This window comes from Saccopteryx bilineata, chromosome 2 (genome assembly GCF_036850765.1).
Source record: "Saccopteryx bilineata isolate mSacBil1 chromosome 2, mSacBil1_pri_phased_curated, whole genome shotgun sequence".
In the NCBI taxonomy this organism is placed as follows: Eukaryota; Metazoa; Chordata; class Mammalia; order Chiroptera; family Emballonuridae; genus Saccopteryx; species Saccopteryx bilineata.
In genome coordinates, this window is record NC_089491.1 from 385315213 (window position 1) to 385339403 (window position 24191).

At 49.6% G+C, this 24191-nt stretch overlaps 1 protein-coding gene across 8 annotated transcripts; it reads right to left on the reverse strand.

The window, feature by feature from the left end:
* Positions 1-193: 193 nt before the first annotated feature.
* Positions 194-24142, reverse strand: MTMR4 (myotubularin related protein 4). 8 transcript variants are annotated; one of them, XM_066264056.1, is made up of 19 exons: positions 24121-24142; positions 22623-22661; positions 18795-18884; positions 18342-18458; positions 17729-17811; positions 15174-15334; positions 14987-15083; positions 14696-14809; positions 13692-13888; positions 13303-13431; positions 12795-12906; positions 12136-12331; positions 11705-11890; positions 11459-11629; positions 11179-11333; positions 5157-6594; positions 3215-3325; positions 2747-2835; positions 194-2455 (listed from the first exon to the last, which is right to left on the reverse strand). In XM_066264056.1, exons 2-19 carry the CDS (start codon positions 22623-22625, stop codon positions 2278-2280), a joined length of 3627 nt encoding a protein of 1208 aa, XP_066120153.1. In that variant the 5' UTR covers positions 22626-22661; positions 24121-24142; the 3' UTR covers positions 194-2277. The 8 variants fall into 8 exon arrangements, with proteins under 8 accessions (XP_066120153.1, XP_066120148.1, XP_066120149.1 ...); XM_066264051.1 differs by lacking the exon at positions 24121-24142 and adding an exon at positions 23847-23960; XM_066264052.1 differs by lacking the exon at positions 24121-24142 and adding an exon at positions 23311-23596.
* Positions 24143-24191: the final 49 nt, after the last annotated feature.

The following is a 24191-nucleotide window of genomic DNA, read 5'->3' on the forward strand; positions in this document are numbered from 1 at the left end:
CTGCCTATTCGAGCAATAAATGAGAGCAAGAGGAGCTGTGTTGATCAAAAGAGAAGTCCATTAAAAAAAAAAAAAAGGACATGGGAGGAAGAGGTATAATCTGTTAGTCCTTTCTCATGGTCAGAGAAAAAAATGAGTACGCGCTATGTTTTCTTAGAAATGAAAAGAACAAAAAGACCCAACAAAGCAGCACTAATATAGAGATTTTATTTAAATTGTATTGAGTTTTTACAGCACATTGCATGTTTGTCACAACGCAACTGCACAGTTTGGATTTTTGGCCACATCATGTCACTTACACCCACAAGAGCTCTGAAAGGAGTATTTGATGAACACAGCTGAGCTGAGAGCCCAGTCTCTCTCCAAGGCCATGCAGTATGTTCACTGATGGGATAAGTCCCTCAAAACAGCCAAAGGAAATAGACAGATACAGTCCCCTCAAACTTTACCAATCTTACTCCCCGTGAAAACGGGTGAAGCGCAATGAAAGTCAGGTTAATTAAAAAGCCACTCACAACTGGCAGTAAATTTTAATGATTGAGAAAATGCTTAAAAGAATTTTATGTGTCAGAGACAAGGGATAGTTTGTTACTTTTTCAATGATCTCAGGAATTTCCCAGAAACAAAATCTCCATTATTCAACTCCATTTAAACCAAAAAGAGTTCTGCTAGGCTGACCTAAATACGCCAAAACTTTTTAGGTTACATCCATGGCAAGTATAAAAGCACAGATGCTTCTCTGTAGGATTGAAGAAAAGGTCAGGACAAATACGATTCTTGTTCTAAATGCAGATCCTAGTTATTTTTTTAACTTAAAAAATTTTTTTTTCTAGGAAGCAATATGAAAAGTAACAGCTACCATAGTAGTTTTAAAACAGGATAAGCCTAAGTGTAATTTACCTATTATACACCAACAAATTAAGAAGAACATAAAAAGGAAATCCTAGCGGTTTCATTATAGGTCAAGAAGACTGTATCTGCCCCACCCACAGTACATGGCTATATCACTGTATCTTTTGGTTAAGTGCCACTGGGTACATATTAAGATGGAGAAGGAAAAAAACCCAAAAAACAAAACAAAAAAACAATGTTTGGTCCAAACGGACACATTTCTCTCCCAATTTTGGTATCAAGGCTTTATTCTCTTCTGTTTGGGTTCCATTGTTAAGTGCACAGAAATAAACAGCAGCATTTGTACTGAAACCCTCACATACCAAACAGCATATTCTAGGAGGTAAAAACCAAACACTAAACTCTACCCTCAAGGTGTCAAGTGTTCAGGATAAGAAGCAGTGTGACCCAGAGGAGGCAGCCAAGGGAAGGACAACATGAGGGAAGTGGCAAGGGAACGACAACAAAAAAAGAACCATGGTTTTCTTTTCATGCCAGGCGAGGAGCAAGGTGTTAGCACCAGGACAACTAGGAAAAGTCAGGCGCGAAGGTAGGGCACAATCAGCAAATATTTCACAAGAATAATTTCTGCTTTTCCCTTCTTATTCTTCACAGTGCATACCTCAAGAGCCATCACTGAGTAACACAGATTACTGCCTTCATAGCTCAAAATAACTGATTTTTGCCAGGACTCAATATCCGCAGAGGTTTCCTCTGCTCCCAAAAATGTCTCATTCCCTAGAACTGTCCCCCTAACCTGAAGATTCACTGATGCTGGCTGATGAGCCAAGTGAAAAATACAGCAAAACCTCCGCTTGCTGAACCAGTCTTTAAACCAAACTCCACAGAAAGACAGAACTAATGCAACTAGAGGAAATGCCTCTAAAGACTGAGCCTTCATGCACAGACACAGAGCACAGAGGTACAGGATATAGTTCATTTCAACTAGGATAGGAATTCCTATCTTATATACTATAATCTGCTTTTTTCAAGGTGGAGGAGAGATGGATCTGGTTATCACTTGGAGTTTGGTTGTACATATGCCTTTCTATTGCTGTTTGGGGCACACATCACCAGGCAGTATCTATGAAATCATTATCTTGTGACCCCCAGGAGAAAGAAGCTGGAGTCACCAACTCAGTGTTAAGCTTCCAGACTCTGGGTCTGGATCAGGACCATTGCCCCAAGGTGAGCGTCTCACCCGTAGAGGACCTCCTGTCAAAATGGAGTTCCTCTGTGCCAGTCTCATGATAATGAGGATTTCTCAAGATGGTATCCTTGAGCTCTGTGATTTCATGAGCCACACCAAGGAACCTTCATAACTACACCTGAAGCAGATTCTCCCTTCAAACCTGCTATCACTGGACAGGTCATCTCCTCCGGCATTCAACTGGAAGCTGTAGCAATGGGTTTCTTCAGCTGTTGGCTCATAAGTTCCCTGGCACGAGATACTTGGATATGTTCATAACAAGAGTTACAGACGAGAACTGGGTCATAGAGTTGTTGGTCAGGAATGGGCAACTTCAGGTGGCAGCAGCCAGCACAAAATACGTTCCCACAATTTCTGCCAAAGCACAAAGAGGGAAGAGTTCATCAGAAATGCCACTACACTGGATACCTGAAACTAATACAAAAAAATACTGAATGTACACTGGAACTTTTAAAATAAAATGAAAGTCAATATGCTGAGAACAAATGTACACTAAAAGGCCTTACATGAGTAAATAAAGGAAAGTTGGAGTGAACAGAAATAGTTCCTATAGTGATGTCTCCATTTTCAGATTAATTCAAATTCATTCATATAGATGTACCTCACTGGTTTTCAAGCCATACCAACTCATATAAAACATCCTACCTGCAATGGTGTCTTCGTTTGGCCAACCAGAATTCACAGTCACAGTTATAGCAATGTGATGCCATATGGTCTGGAACCCAGCGAGTCACCTAACAGAAGGGACAAGAAAAAATTCCAGGCCCTTGTCAGCCAAGCAGAAGAGCAACACCACAAAAGGAGAGTGTCCCAGGAAGAAAGATAAGGCCTGTTTGTTTGATTGTTTTAATTGATTTTAGTGAGAGAAAGAGAAAGAGGGGAGCAAAGGAAATGATGTTCCTATGCGCTCTGACCAGGGACCAAGCCAGAACCTCTGTGCTTCAGGACAATGCTCTAATCAACTGAGCTATCTGGCCAGGGCAAGAAAGGCCTGTCCTTATAGTTGGCCACTACTCGCCTACAAAGAAAACACCTGGTCTCCAGCATGTCACTCATCTCAGAAACATGAGAACTCACTGGCTGGCATATGTGCCCATGTTTGCCTGCACATACCTCAGTCTCTTTCTTATCAACAGGTTCCCAGCTTGCTTCTGAAAGGCAGTCTTCACTGTGATCAGAGCCAAAATCTTCTGTATCACTGCCATCTGACTCCTTCAAACACGTCTGAAGAAAAGACGAAAACGTCAATGTCATCATCTAACACTGTTTACAGTGTTTCACTCACTGTTCTAAGTGCATTACATGTGCGAACTTCTTTAATTCCTCATAACAATCTTATGACGTATACTATTATTATCCCCACTTTACAAATAATGAAACTACTCCACAGAGAAAGTTAAGAGCTGATTGATATTAAACCTGGGATTTGAACCCAGGATTCTGGCTTCCGACCCATGCTCTTAAACAATATGCTATATCACAGTATGGGAAGACTATTTCTGTATTTCTGGTCTTACATCTAAACCTGGGGTTTGCCCACAGACCAAATCTAGCCCACTGCCTGTTCCTACCAGGGGTCCCCAAACTTTTTACACACAGGGCCAGTTCACTGTCCCTCAGACCGTTGGAGGGCCGCCACATACAGTGCTCCTCTCACTGACCACCAATGAAAGAGGTGCCCCTTCCAGAAGTGCAGTGGGGGGCCGGATAAATGGCCTCAGGGGGCCTCATGCAGCCCGTGGACCGTAGTTTGGGGATGCCTGCTATAAACCAAGTTTTATTAGAAGACAGCTCTATTCATTTACTTACATACTGTCTAAAGCTGCTTCTGCTGAATGCTGCAAAGGAGACTGCATGTCCCACAAAGCCTAAAGTGTTTACTATCTCGCCCCTTACCAAAATTTGCCGACTCCTGTTCTAAATCACCATCCTGAAGAGTTAGAAGTTGTTGGCACTGCCCATCCCACCCCAGCAAGTGGGCAGCACGGAAGTGGGATGTCTTAACAGGAGGAAGTCAAGTGCCTGTGTAGGTGACAAGATATTATGGGCAAGTGCTGACTCCTAGAAGCTCCCCAGGGACTATCATACCAGAAGCTGAGGTCCCAACACAGCAAGCCTGAAGGGTCCTCGTCACCCCTCACCTGGATTATTCCAAAACATCCTTACCAGCCTCCCAACCTGGGTTTCAACTGCCTCACCCACTGGGCACACTACTGTTAGAGCAGTATTCTTTCTTTCTTTCTTTCTTTATTTATTCATTCATTCATTTTTAGAGAGGAGAAGGAGAGACAGAGAGAGAGGAGGGGGGAGGAGCTAGAAGCATCAACTCCCATATGTGCCTTAACCAGGCAAGCCCAGGGTTTCGAACCGGTGACCTCAGCATTTCCAGGTCGATGCTTTATCCACTGCGCCACCACAGGTCAGGCTAGAGCAATATTCTTAAAATACAACTCCAACCATGTTATTACTGGCCAAAAATGTTACTTACTGTCTTCAGGATAGAATCCAAACAATAAGAGAACTCAAGCTGACCTTCCCAATCCCTGTCTACCTCTCCAATATCACCTCCCACCAACCACACTACCCAACTGCCTCCCTGACCATTCTAGTGTGCCTGCACACACATAAACAAACATACACACACACACACACACACACACTACCCATTTGTTCAAGCCACACTATTGGAATACTTTGCCTCCATTCTTCTGCAAATGGTTAGTTCCTTTTCACTGTCTACCAAGCTAAATATGACATGGTCTTCATCACTCAGCTCAAGCATCATCTTCACGGGAACACCTTCCTTGACCTTTCACCCTACCCTGGCCCCCAACACTAGAAGCCTCCCTCAAGTAACACTTAAGAAATAACCATTCTAATTGTTTGCTTGTCTCTCCCAACAGACTGTGAGCACCTTGAGAGCACGTTCTATGTTTTAGCCTACAGCCCAACCACCTAATAGTGGCACACAGCAAGTAGCCAATGAATGGATGTTGAATGGATGGAAGGCTGGTGGGCAGAATGAGTGGATGGGTGGCAGGAGGTGAACACTTACAAAATCATCCTCGTAGTCCATGGGCGGCTCTGCCGGAGGGGCACAGCAGTGCCGGATATCCAGCCTCATCTGCAGTTCCCGCACCTGTCGCCGTAGCTGCTCCACCTCTTGCTTGTACCCTGCTTCAATCTGCCGCAGTCTGTGCTGGATCACGTCCGTGGGAAACGGGAGTCCGTCATCGTCCAGGTAGAGAGGAGGCACTGGAGAAGGGCAGGTCAGGGGAACAGGCTTTGCACTTGAGACCTGCTTTGGGTGACCAGACAACCATATCCGGTTGTTTTTCCCTCCTGGACCAGTACAGTGTCCATTGGAATGACTAGAACAGAGAGGTGACTTCACCCCTTCTCTCTGAGCCCACTGGCTCCCGAAGCAGGGCCCCGTCGCCCGCATCTGCTTATTGCTTGATCTCTTGCTACAACAACCATAGGAAAGCAGGCGCCGAGGGGTGGTCTCCCCACTCGGGAACGAAGTCACCATCCCTTGGAAACTGTCCCAGTTGGACCCTAAAAGAGAGAACTCACTGATCTGGCTCTGCGAAATTGGCTTTCGAGCCAAATCCAATGGCACTTTCCCAAAGCGAGGATTTTCCAATAACTGCCCATTCCTATTACTCCCTCTCTTGCTTGTGTCTTCCTCCCCAGGAATCAGAGCTGGCACAGAACTGGGCGGCTCCTGCTGGGGGGCGCCTGCCCCAGACCCTGGGGAGTCTTGGTTGAGACAGTCAGCACTTGCGCCTGGAGTGTGGCAGGTAGCACGTGGTGGGTTGCAAAGGGAGCCACGGCTGTGGTCCCGGGCAGCTCCGGGGGGCACACCGAGCACAGGGTCTAGCTGAGCCTGTGGGGGGGCACCTGGAAGGGAGCCCTGGGAAGACTCAGGACAATCACGAAGTCCGCCGCACTTGCTGGAAATGACTTGAGAGACCGCACTGGCGGCTTTCTCAGGACAACGTTCGGGCGCCTCCTCTGTGCCATCTAAAGTCCTACACAGCTCATCCTGGGCAGGGAGGTCCAGAGCCGGAGCTGGAGCTGGAGCCGGAGCCGGAGCCGGAGCCGGTGCCAGTGCCGTAGTCTCCTCCAGGACTTTGATCTCAGGATCAGAGGTGTCGCCCTTCATTTCCTGGGGCACTGTGGCATTAAGCAGTTTGTAACTTGGAGAACAGCTTTTGTGACTCTTGAAAGGTTTATTGCTCAAGTAGTCTTTCTGGCTGCTGGGCAGAGGGGGAGAAAGACCCGTTTCTCCTGCAGTCTGCTGAGGACTTCCTACCCCACATTCCCCAAAGGCCGTCTCCGACCCGTCGGGATGGCTGGGCCAGGGCTCCAGGCCTCCTCTGGCCTCCGGACAGTGGTTCTTCAAGTTCGGGTCACTGGATGTGCGCGTCAGTGGGCTGGCTGTGTCACAGGCAGAAAGAAGATTATCCATAGATCTGGTTTTAGGTAATCTGGAATGACAACACAACACCTCTAGGTCATAAAATGGGAGCCACATCCAATGTATAGAATCAGGTCATCAAAGCAATTTCAAAGATAGAATTCACAAGAAATAATGGCATTGAAGATTAAGAACAACCAATGCTCACTGCAAAAAAAGTCTATTCTGCAAAAAAGTGTAGGACATGAACTCTGTCCTGAAGAAGCCAGGCTCTGTCCCAAGCTTTCATCAGTCCTCACTCTACACAGCTCCCCGGAGTCGTGGCTCCCCTTGCAACCCACCCCATGCTCAACCTTAACCACTCCCGGGTGGTAACTGCCTTCCAGGCTGACGGCTTCTAAAGCTACTCTTCCAGCCGGGAGAACCTGAGTCCCACCCTACCATTCCACTGCCTCTGTCACACTCGGTAAGACAGAAAGATGGGTTTTGGAGCTAGACAACACTGGCTGTGACAATGATTAGTTATATGATTACAAGGAAGGTATTTAACCTCTCAGACACCTGGTTTCTTCCTCCACAAAATGACAATACATTATACCTTGTAGAGATGCTATGATTCAAAATATAGGCAACCAACCACAAATTTTATTAAGACTACACTTACAACTCACTTTTATAACTTATAAATTACCCCTCGATCACAGTAACAGCGATCACAGCTTTTTACAACACTGAACAGTACTCTGCTCCTGAGTCACCATGGAAACTTCTAGTCTACATACAGCACTCAAAAGAGTTCTAGAGGCATTTGTGTGTGCCAGATGTGCAACATTTTCAGAATAGCCTCCCTGATTTTTTAACACAGTACAAAAGTCCTTAAGAGCAACAAAAACTTCAGAAAACGTTGCCAGGAAACAGCATAGACATCACTTGGCTCCTATTTTCGGATACCTCAGTCCAGCCATACAGAAAGATCTCCTAAAGATAGAATTACAGGCCATGGCCGGTTGGCTCAGCGGTGGAGCGTCGGCCTGTCGTGCGGGGGACCCGGGTTCGATTCCCAGCCAGGGCATATGGGAGAGGCGCCCATTTGCTTCTCCGCCCACCCCTCCTTCCTCTCTGTCTCTCTCTTCCCCTCCCACAGCCAGGGCTCCATTGGAGCGGGGATGGCCCGGGCGCTGGGGATGGCTCCTTGGCCTCTGCCCCGGGCGCTGGGGTGGCTCTGGTAGCGGGGGGGCGGTGCCCCGGAGGGGCAGGCGTCACCCCTGGTGGGCAGAGCGTTGCCCCTGGTGGGCGTGCAGGGGTCTGTCTGGCTGTCTCTCCCCATTTCCAGCTTCAGAAAAATGCAAAAAAATAAGGAGAAAAAAAAAAAAGATAGAATTACAGTATAAGCTGACTTCCTAAGTTTGGTTTTCAAAACTTACTATGTTTGAAAGATGTGTTAGTGTTTGATTTGACTTTTGTAATCAATTTGGATTTTTTTGTGTGGCATGAATTTCAGGAAGGCAATAGCAGTGATTACAGTCCCTGGAGTCCCCCAGCCTGGCAACTTTTTAGTTTTTAGTTGTTGTTTTCTTTTCTTATGGAAACTTTCAAACATGCAAAAGGAGAAGTAGACAAAAGAATATGAATAACTCCCCCGTGCTCTTTAACCAGATTCACAGTATGGACAGTCTACCATCTTCCACAGTGGGCTCCTACGTGCACCCAAGGTTTGATAAATAAAATAACGCTGGCAGAGATGATAAATTCTGAGGAGTCTGGAACAACGAGAGAACTCATCCAGCTAGGGTGGTCAGGGAAGGCTACACACAGAAGGAAGGATTTCAGCTGGGTACAGAATAATGTGTTGGACTTGAATGGAAGAAGAGGCAAGAGGCAGGCCACTTTTAATCTAGGAAAAGGTAGAACCAAAGCTACATCAAGTCAGCCTTTAAAGAAACCATCTCTTTTCAGGCCTTCATACCACTTATTCCTTCAGATCCAACCCTCCCCCTTTGCGGTCAACTAACATTTCAGTCCCAACCTGCTTGTATCTCCTTTCTCCCCAAACTGACTCCTCAGCTTTCAATGTCTATAGGTGGTACTGATGTCCTCCTGGGTTCTACGCTCAGAAACTTGGGACCTGACATTGATCCTCTTTCCTCTTCACTTCTACCCTCCAACATTCAATCAACTCCATAGCCTGCTAATGTCTAGAACATCCCTGAATTCAGTCTTTATCTTCTCCAAGGACTCTTCCCCTTATATTCGAATTACAACAGTGCTGTTGGTCTCTGTGCCTCCAACTGCCAGGCTCAGTAATTGGTTTTCCCAAAATCCCATTGTCACCAGGCCACAATGTCTTCTACAATGATTTACTATTGACAACTGAATCAAAATAAACTCAGTGTATGTTCAAATTAACTATCCTCTATTTATTTATTTCTATTACTCAAAACAGCCCTTTGCCAACCCCTGCCAGCTCGAGAGCTTCTTCTTTTTAATAAAGCTATCTCTCATGCATTCAATTCCCTTTTGCCCCCTCTTCACTAACCTTGTTACCAAGCTCACAACTCTATTTATTCCATTTTTGTTTGTTCATTTAAGTATTTACTATTACGTGCCAGACCCTGAGCCAGATACTAGAGTACAAAAGAGCCATGGTTCCTACCTGGTCTTCCATGAGAAGTCCTCTGGGTAAACAGTCACCAAATGACCTCTTTCTTACTTCTCATTTCTCTAACAGCTTTGAACTATACATAGTCTTATTTGCTTAGAAGCTGACTTAAGAGTTGCTCTCTAATTGTCTTATATTGTATCTCACAGCTTTTCAAAGTATCTTAACTATCTATTTTCCTTGGTATAGCCCAGTGGTCGGCAAACCGCAGCTCGTGAGCCCCATGCGGCTCTTTGGCCCCTTGAGTGTGGCTTTTCCACAAAATACTATGTGCGGGCGCTACCTCAATAAGTAATGTACCTACCTGTATAGTTTAAGTTTAAAAATTTTGGCTCTCAAAAGAAATTTCAATCGTTGTACTGTTGATATTTGGCTCTGTTGACTAATGAGTTTGCCGACCACTAGAATAGCCCATAAAACCTAGTATAGCACCAGACAACCTGTGGGTATTAAAGAAACATTTATTGATGTGAAAAATTACATTGATTTAAGGCAGTGATATTAAATGGGTCACAGAACTTATTGAGAACCTGATAAAAAGTTCTGGCCCTTCTCCCTAGAAAAGTAACCTTATGAAACTATACCCACATTCTGCATAGTTTGGGAAAGGAGAAAAATCAGAGAATTCCAGAAGCCTTTTCATGTGCCCCTGACGTGGGTATATCGCCAAAACCCTAAAACTGATAATTTAGGGGTTTCTTTGTTTTCCTTCATAATAGTCAACCAATTACATAAGGTATATTTTAATTTTAGAAACTTTCTGCCAGTACACAAAGATCAAAATTTGAAATGTACGTACTACATACCCTGTAAACCCAGCATTTCCATTGCCAGGAGTTTATCTGACGGAAATAGCACAAATGCGAAGGTATACCTATAAGGTAATACTACTGAACTGTACACTTAGAAATGGTTTATATGGTAAATATTATGTGTATCGTACCACAAATTTTTTAACAAGATACCATATAACAATAACTAAAACACTTGTAGTAGTAACACAAAAATGGAAATCACCTAAATGACCAATAGTAAATTAGTTACACAAATAATAATATACTCTAATGTTAGACTATTATGCAGCCACTAAAAACAATAAAGCAATTTTACGTTGTCATGAGTGGACAGTCCAACACAAAATGGGAAAAAACAACTTGCAGAATACGCAAAATATAATTGCTTTTTGTATTTTAAAAAATGTTTCTATATAACTGTGTGAGTGTGGACATAGCTCTGCAGAGATAAAGATCTGGACAGACAGGCACTAAAGTGTTAGCACTGGTACCTGTGGGGACAGGGTCAGGGAGAGAGGCCTTTTATTTTCTTTTACATTATTTGACTTCCTTTTAAATAAGGAATATGTATAACTCTTATAATTTAAACAACCTTCACCCTACTTCCCCTCAAATATTCAACTAGAAGATAACTTTACTTTTTATGTTTCCTTTTAAATTCTGGCCTTTTTCTGAGAAAGTAATAGGAAGGCCGCGCTGCTTCTGGGAGCCCATTTCCCTGAGAGTCAGAAGCTTCTAGAAGCTAATGCTGGCCACAGCAAAGGTTACCACTGAGATGGCAAGCTCCCTACGCCTTCTATCCGTGAACAAAAGATCATTCCCACAAGGCTTTTGAAATTATCCTTTCTGTCCTGTTCCCTTTCTTGCTTGGGCATGTCACAGGGAGATAGCAGTTCCAGGAAACAAGGTGACCCTTCTGAAGCAAGGACCTTGCAATGCACATTGTGCAATCCAGGCCAGCTACAAGGCCTGGGGCAAGGTTCTCCTTCAACCAACTCAAGAAGTTGCTTTTAAATATTTCATTTTTAAAAAGACTAATACAAAACAATACTGAATGTAAACTGTAATTTTTTTTAAAACAAGGTACAAAGAGAGACAGAGTGAGAGAGAGAGAAAGAGAGAGAGAGAGAACATTTAGGCAAGACACAAAGACGTTATTGCCTTCCTGGCAGAGAGAAGAGAGCAAGAAGCGCAAGCTCACCTGTCCAGAGAGCGACCAGAGAACTCCTGGCTCTGAGCCACGGGGGAGAGGTAAAGATCCATGTTCTCCTCCCCGAGTGTGCACGGAGACGACGCTGGCAAGTAAACAGCTGTCCACAGGTGCAGAGCCCGGACGTGACACACGGGGTGCAGGACCTAGGGAAGCAGGCCCATACCAGTGTTTTGTGTGATGTCCAAGGCCCTACGTCCTCACCATTGACTCGGCCTTTTCTCCCTCCAGGTCTGTAAGCAGCACCTACACGATGGGTGTTCAGGCTTACCATGTCTGAGCCAGGCGTGTAGAGAAAGTTGTGGAAGTTCTTATTGCCAGCTCGCAGGAGGGCCCACACAGAGCAGGTCCGCTTGTAGATGTTTCGCTTCTCTCGTTCACAGGGGTTGTTGGCCAGGAACGTGCCGTAGAGGCAGGAGTACGTGTGCTGCACCAGTTTGACCTAGAGGGCGAGACAGCTTGCACCCGGGGGCCTCCGCTGCCATCCCCCATCCAGGTCACAGGCTTTAGAACTTACCAGGAAGGCTTCGTTAAACTCAAACAGACAGGGGAACTGTTTGAGCAGCTGATGAACAGAATCAAGCCACTGGAGGAACACAGGACACTGCTCATTTTGGTCCTCGGCATTCTCCTGGTGGCCACAGCGATCTCCAAACTTGTGTCCAAAATCCAGCCAGTCAGACTCTACTAATACTTGGAAGCCCTGAAAAGAAGACACAATTGAAGCACAGGGCCTCTCTGGCAAGGCTAGTGTGCTACTCCCCAGGGCACACCCGCAGCAAGAGGCTGCCAACTTCACAAAAGAATAGGAATGAACGTAGAAGAGGACTCAAAGCATCAATGGCCTCTGGTAAAAATCCTCAGGACAGATCCCAAAGGCCCAGCACCTCCCCCCACCCCCTTTCCCTCTGTTCCTTGCCAGCCCACCCCATCCCACCTGCTCAGTACCTCCAGCGTCCTGTAATACGGGTCCAGCAGTATTTTGGCCAGGGCTACAATCTGCGGCGTCCGGTCCCAGCCGTCGGAGCAGTGCACCAGTACCGGCCGGCCTTCCCGGTCCACGGTGCTGGCCACAAGCACAGCGGCCTTCAGCATCACCGACAGGTGCTGCAGCCACTTGGTGCTCTCCAGCGCCGACAACCAGCTGCACGAGAGCGGAAATCAAGTCGGTTACAAAAAGCACTGAGGCTACACGGGTCCCTCCACCGCCCACGGCCAGCCACACCTAACCAAGTCCCCAGTGGGGGCTGAAGCAAGAGCCCAGCCTGGGCCTTTCTCCCGAGAGAGAGAGCAGGAAACCAGGACTTGAGGCGAACAAGAACTCAGGATCAGTAGCGAAACTGGGCAGCATCACATGCACATTTAGCTACTTTCTTTCTCTGGTGCTCTGTGTACTTTGAGTAGAACAACTGATCCAAACGAAAGGAACCCAATGTCCTGCGGCTGTGCCAAAGTGCGGCTGAGGAGCGGAGGAAGTGTTCTTGGAACCGGCTCCCTGCAACCAGGCCCTCAGGTCTGCTGCACCTGCACACACACCCCTTCCCCATCCAACCTCCCAAGAACACGAGGCACCAGGCGAGGGCTGAGGCTGGGCAGGGAGCACATACTTGCTGGGGTCCGGCATCTGGCTGCACACAGCCCGGAGGTACTGGAAGCTGTTCCGGATGGCATGGATGTTGGCCATTCCCATGAACACAACCTCGCAGTTGGGGTAGTATTCTGCAGACGCGGAGAGGAAGGGGCACCTAAGAGCACGTCCCAGAAACAGGCATGCAGGACAAGGGCGGTCCCAGTGAGCAAAGCTCCCCAGGCAGGGCCACCACTCCAGGATGGGAACTAAATACACTCCAGAAACCTCAAGCACCTTTTATCTGGGTCCTCAGGTAGCATACACTAATAGCTGTAATCATACCTAATCTCTAACTCCCCAACAACGTTGTGAGGTATGTGTCGTCCCCGTTTACAGAGAAGAAAGTAAAGCTCAGATTAAGAGACTTAAAAGCACAGGCACAGCTACTCAGTGGTGGAGTCCTGACTCTCAGCCAGGTTGGTCTGGCCCTTCTCAGTGGCCGCCTGGAGCCCAAGCTGCCTGTGGACACGCTAGAACAGCAGTACCTTCGCATTCGCAACCTCCGCCCTTGGCCCGGTTCGCCACTGCCGCCGTGTAGGACCGAGCATCCAGGATCAGCAGCTTCTGGGGGGCAGCCGTGCTCTCCACCCCGGAGCACGCGGTCAGGGAGGAATCTGAAAACACGGCAGGGAGAAGACCCCGTGTCAGCCCTCCAACCAGCCCCCCACTAGGCGGGGCACTCCGTTTCAGAAGAAGGTACAGCTACAGACTCCGCATACCCCAACGGCCTCCCCAACGGCCTCCCCAACGGCAGGGACCTGGGTGCCCAAGTGCTGTCATCTTCTTCCCATCCTCTCACTGAGGACTCCCTGGAAGCCAACGACGCCGCAGTGGGGACCTGCTCCACAGGGGGCCAGCACCACCCACACCTTACCGAAGTCAGTGTCACATGCCTCGCTGACATCACTATTCCCGGTGCTGACAGAGCCCCCGGTGGCCCTTGTCCCGGGGTCGAGGGCACAGGCTTTGGCGATGGATGTGACCAGGTACTCGTCATCAGCATTGCGCCAGCCCCACCAGCTGATCTCGGGCTGGCTGCAGCGGGCGATGGCAGCCCCATTGCGTAGGTGTCTGAGAGAGCAAAGGAAAACCGTCATGCCCTTGGCATTCACAGACCCCAGAGGCCACCACTGAGATGCCAGGGGGACAGACCATCATCTGCAAAGCCAAGAGAGGCTACCAGTTCACCCAGGCCATGAAAAGAGCAAACAAAAGTCCCTAGGGGGCTTTATAGTTCCCAAAGCGCTGTCATGCATGTTTCTCCAATAGGATGGGGTCTAGTCCCAAGGTGACCTTGACTCATCAAATCTGCACAGCACCGGCTCCAGGTACAAACACCCAGCAGGAGAACAAGCCTGAGCCCAGAGCATGAACAGCGCCAAACCTCAACACCTGCCTCACTCTGTCTTAGTTACAACGTCCTAGTCAGGCATAGGCAAAGTTTTTTAGTAAAGGACCAGACGATAAATTTTCAGCTTTGCAGGTGTTGGCCATTCTGTCAACACATTCTTCTCTCTGTTTTATTTTTATTTTTTTAAGTAATCCCTTAAAAATGTGAAAACCATTCACAGCTCACAGACTCTACATAAAACAGGCTGCAAGCTGGATTTGGTTCATGGGCTATTTTGCCAACCTCTACCTATAGTAATGCAATATTTTATACACACACACACATCTCCCCAAAAATGAAAGTGAATCAGCTCCCCAAAAGCCTCATCCTTGAGAGAGAGAAAACCGAGGCAGTTTTTGTTTTAAAATAATTTCATACTCCTTCCCTGCAGGGTGTCAATTCTCAGTCCACCTGCTCCCACAAGTCCCCACTTTTGACTCCTTCCTTGCTGCATAAAAACATCCCGTCTCCACCCCACACCGCCTCACCTGTACACAACCACGGGGATCCGCTTCCATGAGCGGAAGGAAGCTACGTTCTCCAGCTCTTTATCCGTGATCCACACAGGAACCAGCAGCTTCTGGGGGTAACTGGGGCACAACCTGAGAAGAGACCAGAGAGGATCAGAGAGCTTGATCCAAGACAGGCAATAACAAGGTCCCCAGGGTTGGCTTTGTGGAACAAGGGTCTGGGAGCCCTCTTCCCTGTGGCGCAGGGCTTGATCCACGTGGGGGGCCTAGGTCTGGGCTGTGTTCGGGCGCCCACCCCCGCCCTCTCACTTGTAGTTGTTGTTGATGTGAGAGACTCGCCAGACATTCTGCAGGTCAAAGCCCATCCGTGCAAGCTCCGCCTCCTGCCGACATCGTATGTGCTCTCCTGCAAGAGCCCCCATGTCTGTCAGCGGCCAGAGCTCCAGGCCCAGGGCTGGGGGAGCGGAGGGACGGGCATCCAGACAAGCTCCCTCACCTGGCTGACACAGGTGGGTGTGCTGGTCCTCCTCCGTCAGCCCCAGGCACCAGGCGTGGTAGGCAAAGGCAAACAGGTCCTCAGGCTTTGCAGGTCTCGCTGTGGCCCGGCTCAGCCGTGACAGCCACTCTTGGCACTGCTTGAAAGTGGAGAAGTGGCACCTGCCAGGCAAGAAGGCACTGAGTGAAGCAAAAGACAAGTGTGATTTGGGGCCAAAAGGGTCAAAAACGGCCACAGGAAGGCTGCGGAAGGAGGAGGCTGCAAAGCAGGAGGTACCAGGGCCCCCAGTCTGCACTCAAAAGTAAGTTGTCTTTGTGACCATTCTCCTCCCAAGAACTCTCGTCCTTGAGACACGTCTCCTCCGATGGGATCCGACCATTGCTCATATCACATCTAAAGGCCACCATGTGGCCCCGAAAGTTACTATTCCTTGTGTTATCTCTCATGCCTCCTTAACACAAACCTTCTTTTTCAGGCAGGGGGTCCTGCTCACGTTTTTCCCGCCTCCTCTCTTTTCACTTCTGCTGGGTATGTCTGCTCTCGGCCCAGCACATCCTGCTGATACTTTGAAGACAGTCCCAGTCCTACCTCTTCCTGAGGTCTTCCCAGCTTACTCATTCCAGACCTTTCCTTTATTATTCTTTTAATTTATTTTATTTTTTATTTTTTTACAGAGACAGAGAGAGAGTCAGAGTGAGGGATAGACAGGGACAGACAGATAGGAACGGAGAGAGATGAGAAGCATCAATCATCCGTTTCTCGTTGCATGTTGCGACACCTTAGTTGTTCATTGATTGCTTTCTCATATGTGCCTTGACCGAGGGCCTTCAGCAGACCCAGTAACCCCTTGCTGGAGCCAGTGACCTTGGGTCCAAGCTGGTGAATTTTTGCTCAAACCAGATGAGCCCACGCTCAAGCTGGCGACCTCAGGGTCTCGAACCCGGGTCTTCCGCATCCCAGTCTGACGCTCTATCCACTGCGCCACCGCCTGGTCAGGCTCCTTTATTATTCTTAATGTGCTTGGAGTATTAACCGGTAAGGCTTTCTATGATAATTCCACATGATAATTCTTCCTTCAGAACTAGACTTGACCCTCACCGAAAGGGAAGGGCAACGTGGAGTCTCCTGCATCCCTACAGACTGAGCACATGGCGGGCTCTAAACTGGGCATCCTTTCAGTAACCCCTGGAGCCATTCCAGGCTCCTCTTCCTCTCATATCCAATCTATAAGCAAATCCTGACATCTTTAACTTCAAAAATCTAACCACGGGTCGTGGGCGGTTGGCTCAGTGGACAGAGCGTGGGCTCAGCGTGCAGACCTGCCGGGTTTAATTCTCAGACAGGGCACACGTTTCTCACCCCCTCCCTTTCCCTTTCTCTCCCCCTTCTCCTCCCACAGGCAGTGGCTCGAATGGTTCAAGCTTCAGTCCCAGGCACTGAGGATAGCTCGGTTGATTTGAGCATCAGCCTTAGATGGCAATTGCCAGATAGATCCAAATCGGGACGCATGAAGGAGACTGTCTCACTATCTCCCCTTCCTCTCACTTAAAAAAAAAAAAAATCTAACCACTTCTGGCTATTTTGAGAATAGCAAAGCTACAGCCCTACACAGGTCAGCATACTCTCTCGCCTGCGTCACTGCAATGGCTCCTTAACTAGTCTTCTAGCTTCTGCCCTTGCTCTGCCCCTGTCCTCTTCCATCTATTCTCAATACAGCAGTGAGAGTGATTCTATAAAACACTAATCAGACCATGTCACTCTGCTGAAAACCCTCCAAGGGTCTCCCACTTCTCTCACAGTAAAAGCCAGTCACATGACAGCCTGGCACCCCCCTGACCTCTTGGGTCTAATACCCCAGTACCCTCAGCCACGTGAGCTCCACACCAGCAATGTTAACCACCCTACCATTCTTTCAATATGCCAGCTACCAGCCCACCTGTCACTTCTGTCTGGCACACCCTTCCCCGAACATCCCCATGGCCACTTTTTTCTTTAGGTCTTGAACTCAAATGTCATCTTTGCTGTACAGCCTTCTCAAATCACTACAATCTTCACCTCCATAGCGCTCCACATCCCTTTCCCTGCTATATATTTTTTTCCTTTACACTTGGCATGATATACCATATTTTACTCACTTAGTATTTACTGCTAGTATCTCCCCATGGGAATACAAACTCCATGAGAATAGAAAATGTTGTCTATTTGTTTCAGTGCTTAGAACAGTCTGACATAGAGTAGGGTGCTCGATAAATGTACGTTTAATGAATAGATAAATGATCCAACAATCAGGGTATCATTCTATATGCTTTCATACATATTACCTCATTTAACCCTTAGGACAACCCACGAGCTAAGTATTATCTCCACTTCTTCATGTCAAAATACTTTGGATCAGAAAATTGACCTCCCAACCCAGACAAAGTTTTCACCTCTTTTTTTTCAAATTGCGAAGGTGAGACACTATTTTTCCTATCCTGCTCCACGGAAATCCTGCAGTAGAGAGGTCTGGGCAAGACTGGGGTGTGAGGACCAGAGTGAGGCCCCTCTGTCCTCACCTCACCACTTTGGAGTCCTTGCAGGAAATGTGCAACTGGAACATGTCACGGCTCTCCACACTGTCGATCATCCGGAGGGGGACCTTTGGAGGAAGGGACAACTGAAGCTCAGGTCCCCGCTCTCCACATCACTCCTCATCCCCCCCCACCCCAGCCCAGGTGCGGGTGTGTCAACAGCAGCAAGGACACCGACATTTACTGAGTGCCTGTTATACGCTCGGTAACTGTGCTGGGCCCTCTCCATATGTGATCCCAATTAATAATCACAAGAACCCTGCAAGGCAAGTGCTTTCACCCCTTATTATTTATAAGGATATTGAGCCTCTGATGGTGACTTGACCATGGACACACTGTGTGTGGCACTCTTCCAACAACGCCACTATGCCCCATAGAAAAGCTAGCAACAGAGTCAGAGAGAGAAGAAGGGAAGGGACAGTAAGTAGGTAAGAGAGACAGAAGACCTAACGCTGGGAGAACGAGGCAGGAAAACAAACAAAAAACAGGGAACCCCAACTTTCAAGAGACATGATCAAGTAGAGCACCACCGGCACAGTCCCACCTTGCACCTTGTAGGGTTCTGGCTCGGTTCTGAGAGAACAAGACAGGAACTCACGTTGATGACAGAGTCCTTGAACTTGATGTGCAGCCGGTAGTTGGAGATGGCAATGAGGGCATCAGCTGCCCGGCCCAGGAACTCCACTCCCTCACCCTGCAGCACTGTGAAGGGCACCTGCCAAGGGGCAGAGGAACCCTCAGTCCAGAAGGAGTCACCCTCGCAATCCCCTCCCCAGCCCCTGACCTGCAGGATCGGCGCTAGAGAAGCTGGGCCTAGGCAGGACCGCAGAGTCCTCTCCACGGTGACGGAACCAGGCAACAGCTGTACAGGAAAGCTGCCTTTCCTTCCCTGGGGCCCAAGGCTCCAGAGTGCACATGCAGCCCGGCTCCCTGTCTTTCAGAGACCTGGGAGCAGGAAGCCAGAGCTCCGGTACTAAGGGCCCCTGGAGATATTTGGGGAGAGGGAAGGCTGAGAGTTTCACCCACCCTGGGCCCCCCAACTCCTCCTTACCTGCAGATTCTCCTCCTCTTTCACTAGTTCCTTGGGGGGAAACAGATCCTTGGCTTGGATGTATTCCAGGCTGGGGGGCCCCTCCTCACCCTGTGGGGAAGGCCTCGGTCCTAAGTCACCAGGCTCCACTTGACCCATTAGGCCTCACTCTGCTCCCCTCTCCTCAGTAAACCCACAGACATCCCATAGACACTTACAAAGGGAAAGGAGACCAGAGGAGGGAAAGGAGACTTGGCTCAATGGAAGGGGTGGCTGGAGGGGGTACTCAAGCCTAGTGAGCCCCATGAAGAGTAAGGGCCAAAGAACTAGGAATCTACACTTGTCAAAGGGGAATCTCCTGCAGAAGCAAAAATTCCCACTAAGAAAAGGAAAGACTAATATAACAAACAGTAAGACAGAAGTGGGACTGGGAAGTGCTGCCCTGAGGAAAAGGAACAAACGTGGCAGCTGTTTAGAGACAGGAGGGGAGAAAGCACCTAAGGCCACCCAACCTTCAGACCGGTGGGCGACGGAGACAAAGGAGTGGGCTGGGGGATTCAGTCCTGTGCCTCTAGAGGGCCTTCAGGGATGCTTGCAAAGGGAGGATGGATTTTGGAGCTGAGCTTATCTTCCAGTTAGGCCCACACTGCTAACCAGCCCCCAACACCTGCCAAGCCACTGGCCCTGGCTGCTGATCTGAGGGGAATTCCTGAGGATACCCACACACGCAAGCAGAAGTCACTCCTATCCCAACCACCAGGGAGGGGGGAAGTGGGGATCCACGGGCCCAGGAGGAACAGAGACCCAAGGACAGCCAGGGTAGCGAGGCCGGCAGACACCCACAGGGGGTGAGGAGAGGAGGGTGGGAACATCTGAGAGGACAGATGGGGAAGCTGGGAAGGAGCAGTGAACCAGAGGGGAGGAGGGGAGGCCTGCAGAGTCAGGGAAGATGGAGAACAGAGGCTGTCTGGGGGACAGTCAAGGAGAAAAGACTGTCGTGTTAGGTGAGGGATGGAGTGGTGGAAGGGGGAGGGGACTGGAGCCAGGGAGACAGCTCAGACATCCGCTGCTCCCCAACCAGCCCCCTAACATCCCAGACGGCATACTGCCACATCCCACATCCCCTAGCAAGAATGCAGCGGGTGGGACCAAGATGGAGAGGCGGAGGTAAAGGGATGTACCCCTGCAGGGCGGGGCCTAGAGATCTGCAGTCAAGGGCAGTGGCTGCGGGACCAGCACGGGTCACAGAATTTCCATCCCCGGCCTTCGACAACCCCCAGCACCCAAAGATCAAAGGAAACCCCCAAGAAATGAAAGGAATAACCACCCCCACTCCTGCCACAGGCCTTAGGAAGGGGGATGGGCTGAAATTCGGAATCTCGAGGGCTGGCCCTGGGCGGGGCTGCGGGTACAGCAAGCGCTGGGGCCCCCCGGCACTTACAAAGCAGCTGAGCATGGAGCAGGAGACGCGGGCGGTCAGGCTCATGGTCGCGGGAGGTCTGGGCCAGTGCACATGTCCCCGGAGCCACTGCGCTGCCCGCCAGTTCCAGGCGCTCGCCGCATCCCGGCTGCGGAGCCCGCCAGGTGCAGCCGCGGCGGCCAGGAGGCAAGCGCGCTGGCGACAGGGCCTCGACGCGACTCCCGCGCGCCGCTCCCCTCCTCTCCACAATGGAGCGAGCCCAGCTCCGCCCTCCAGCACGAGCGCGAAAGGGCGGGGAGCCCAGCCAGGGAGCGCCTGAAACAGCGCGAGGGGGGGGGGGGGCGGGCCTCGGGCCCCGCCCCCAACCTCAGGCCCCTCCCTCCCCGCAGCCCCTCAGGGCGTCATCAGGGGACGTTTAGGGGCTTTCGGGAGTCTGGGTTGCAGGACTGTCCCAGACCGCGTGAAAGGGGAAGGTGAGATGCCTACATCTTTTCATTTCCCATATTCCCAGGTGAGCCGCCCACACCCCTCTTTTCACAAATCCGACCCTCGGTGTGCCCCTTCCCACCTCTGAGTTCCCTCAATACCTGTTCTGAATTCCCAAGATGGAGCTCACCTACTCCCATCTCATGCCCTTTCCAGTTTCAAGGCTTCGTCATTTCCCTCCAAAACCACCACCCATCGTACCCGTGTCCATCAGTGTCCTCCAGTCCCCGACTTCACTAAATCCCACTCCCTTTTTGCCACGTAGAATGGACACTGATAATGCCAGGTTGGACCTTCCACACTCCTAAAAGAGAAATTCTTGGAGTGCTGTATTACAACAAGGCCCCTGCCCAAACCTACTGCTTCCATTCCGTCTCTCCTTTGTTTCACATCCTCTGACTTCTGGGTAAGAACATCTTTCTTGGAACAGAAAGGATTTCTTATGTTGAGATAGAGAAGAGCTAGAACTATGGATCACAGAAGCTATGCAAAAACAAAACTTGAAACCTAAGGGTAGGGGGACGGTGTGAGCTGGGTGGAGGGCCAAGGAATAAGGAGCAGTGCTAACAGGCTCAGAACATCACCAAGAGTCACAGAAGGAGCTGTTGGAATCCCACACTTACTGCGCCTGATAGCTTTCAGAAACCAAGGCTTTAATTTGGATTGGGGTTTGGGTTTGAATTTGGCCTTGGGTTTCTGCTGTGAACCAATGTGGCTAGTAATTTCAGGTCTTGAGTGGGAACGGCCTGGAATTAAGAAAATAGACCTAAAGAGAAATAGGATGGGCTCAGGAGAACTTTTTGCCAGGCAGAAGATAGCTTGCAAAAAGCACTCCTCCATTCCCCAACCTGCTTTATTTAGAGGGCAAAGTGAGCCATTAGCAAATCAAAGAGACCATTAAAGCAAAGTCACATTTCCAAGGCGTCCCAAGAATTCTCCCAAGTGCTGAAAACCCCCACCATACCTAACATCTTAACTTTACAAAACAAAGGATAAAAAGAAACTTGCTTCAAGTCTTTCCCAGGGACATGGGGGGTAGGATGAGTATAAACAACCCAGCACTGTAGCTAACAGAAAGGTGTGGGAAAAAATAGCCTTTAGTAACTTCACAGGACAAGAGAGGTGAGGGGTTGGGCAGACTGTCAGCTTACTGCCAGTTCCCCACACCTCTGTCCCCCAAAATCTAAACTGCAGAGACCCTGTTGGCTTTCGGTCCCCAATAGGTTTCAGAGGAAGGGAAGAACGGGAGAAAACACTGACATTTTATTAAGCATCTACTATGAGCCAGACATGTTTCAAACTTTATCTCACTAAAATCTTTCAACTCTCCAAGAAGTAAGCCTTATCCTGTTTTACTAGTGAGACTTCAGGCTTAGAGAGAAATTACGCAGTTACAGTTAATGGAAAATACAGGGGATCAGTAAAACCACCCCCACCACCCACAGAGATATTCTGGCCCCTTGAGGGTGCTATCCTACTATATATCCAGCCATCTGTTGCCTGCAGTAGTTTCACAGACAACAGCATCTTGGAGCTGGAAAAGCCCCACAGCTTTGGTGAAGTCACTCCTGATACAGCACCTACAACATTCAAGGGCCCATTAGGAAGTATAAGGATGTTGAGATAAAGAGGCTTGACTTTTCAGACTAGAACAGAGAGCTTTACTAGAGACCCAAAAGAAAGGCCATTATGAAAGGCTAATAGAGCCAATGGCAGTGTGGGGAAAGCATGGCACAACACATGCAGAAAAAGACTTCTGGAGGCTCCCTGTCCCAGTGCCGTATATTGGCTGTTTTGCAATCTAAAGAAACCTTAACTTATATCCAGAGCAACTGAACAGAGTAGCCTGGAGCTCAAGGTCCAGGAGGGGCTGGGCAGCTTCACGGAGGAGGACACAAGGATTACAGAAAACACAAAAGTCTGAGGGAAGAGAAACTACTCACCATTCTACCGTGGTGAGGGTCCTGGCTGCCTGCTTTTCACTGTAAGGAGACAGGGGAACGTAAAGTGAAGAACACCATTAACATCACCATAGAATCAACAAATGCTATATATACATCTACTCCTGAACTTCTCTACAACCCTATTCACCTTCCTCACGGAGAATCAGACCCTCCACAAACCATCATGCCAGAGAGAGGTAATGGGAGCAACATGGGGAGAAAGCAACAAGTGATCCTGCAGGGTATGAAATCAGCCATGAAGTTCTGCAGCAAGAATGAGTGTTATCCAAGATTATTCAGCAGAATTCAAGAGTCCTGATTCCCAGGTCCAGAAGGAGAAGTAGAAAACACTCCAAACCCTGTTCTTTGTGGGAGAACAAAAGAACTGCCAACTCTGAAGAGACAGAGGCTGCTCAACCAGGACTCACTTCTGGCCCTGGTGCGGACATGAATCCACAGGAATGCTCTGCAGTCTCTGAGTCTGGGAGTAGCACCCACCTGACCTGTTTACTAGGGGCAGAGTCCAGAGCAGAGGACAAGAGGGAGGGGATCATAATCTGTGATCAGAAGGCAGCAGGGCTGGACTGGTCCTGTTGAATGTACTTGACACTTAGTGGGGTGCAGGTTAGTGAGAAGAGGCCACACAACAGGGATAGAATCAGGCCAGCCCAGGCCTCAAAGTACGCACCTGTCAAATGGGCACAAGCAACAAATTCCAGGATGGGCCTGCTTGGCCCACTTAGGGAGCGAGGCCCAGCTTTCACTGACACTTTCTTTTATGCCTTCTATCTGAGCTCGGGCAGTCCAATAGTACCCCCCCTCCAAGGGTGCAGGGATGAAAGCCTCCATCTGTACTCCTGCCCACCTCCCTGATCACAGCCCACGCTTCCTCATGGGGGAGCCAGCAAGCGGCAAGCCGAAGGTGCTGCCTCACCGCCCACTGGCACGCAGCCTCGAAGAAACGGAGGAAGAAATATGGACCAAGCCTGAGAGGCCCAGGGTTCCTAGACCTAAAGGATCTAGCTCGGGAGGGGGAAGGGGGGCGGGTCAGGCTGGCAGGGAAGCCCAAGTGCCAGGTTCTAGGGGCGGGGCCTAAGGGCCCGGAGGCGGAGCCCCGATGACAGAGGGCGGGGCTCACGAAAGCCGGTGGGGTAGGGGCGGGGCCGGGCAGGACGCGGTAATTGCGGTTCCAAGACTGGTAGTGCACGGGGCACGGTGACTCACCCAGGCGGCGTCCGCCCGACCCTCCGAGGCCGCGCTCTCACCACTTCCGTCTCCCGCAGCTGCTGCGGCCGCGCAGCTACGACCCCACCACGGTGCCCCTATCCCCAACCAATCGTATCCCTGGTCTGTGCCCGCCCTGGCCAATCGCCACACCAAGTCCCGCCCTGCCCCATCACGCAGCCACCGCCCTCACTCTTCACGCCACTCATTGGTCAAAATGGGCAGACGCCTTCCCAACCTTTAGCCTATCGGGTGCCGGAAGACCAGACTATACCTGGAGGAGGAGGTGCGGTGCTGGAGAAAGAACGCGACCAATGGGAAATCACAGCGCGTCGCTGCGGCAGC

Coding starts and splice junctions, on each gene's coding strand:
- MTMR4 (XM_066264049.1), bottom strand. CDS start 18,932: ATGGGTCAAGTGGAGCCTGGTGACTTAGGACCGAGGCCTTCCCCACAG. Junction 15,084..15,173: donor CACCCACCTGTGTCAGCCAG/GTGAGGGAGCTT, acceptor GGGCTCTTGCAG/GAGAGCACATACGATGTCGG. Junction 12,907..13,302: donor CGGAGGTTGCGAATGCGAAG/GTACTGCTGTTC, acceptor CCGCGTCTGCAG/AATACTACCCCAACTGCGAG.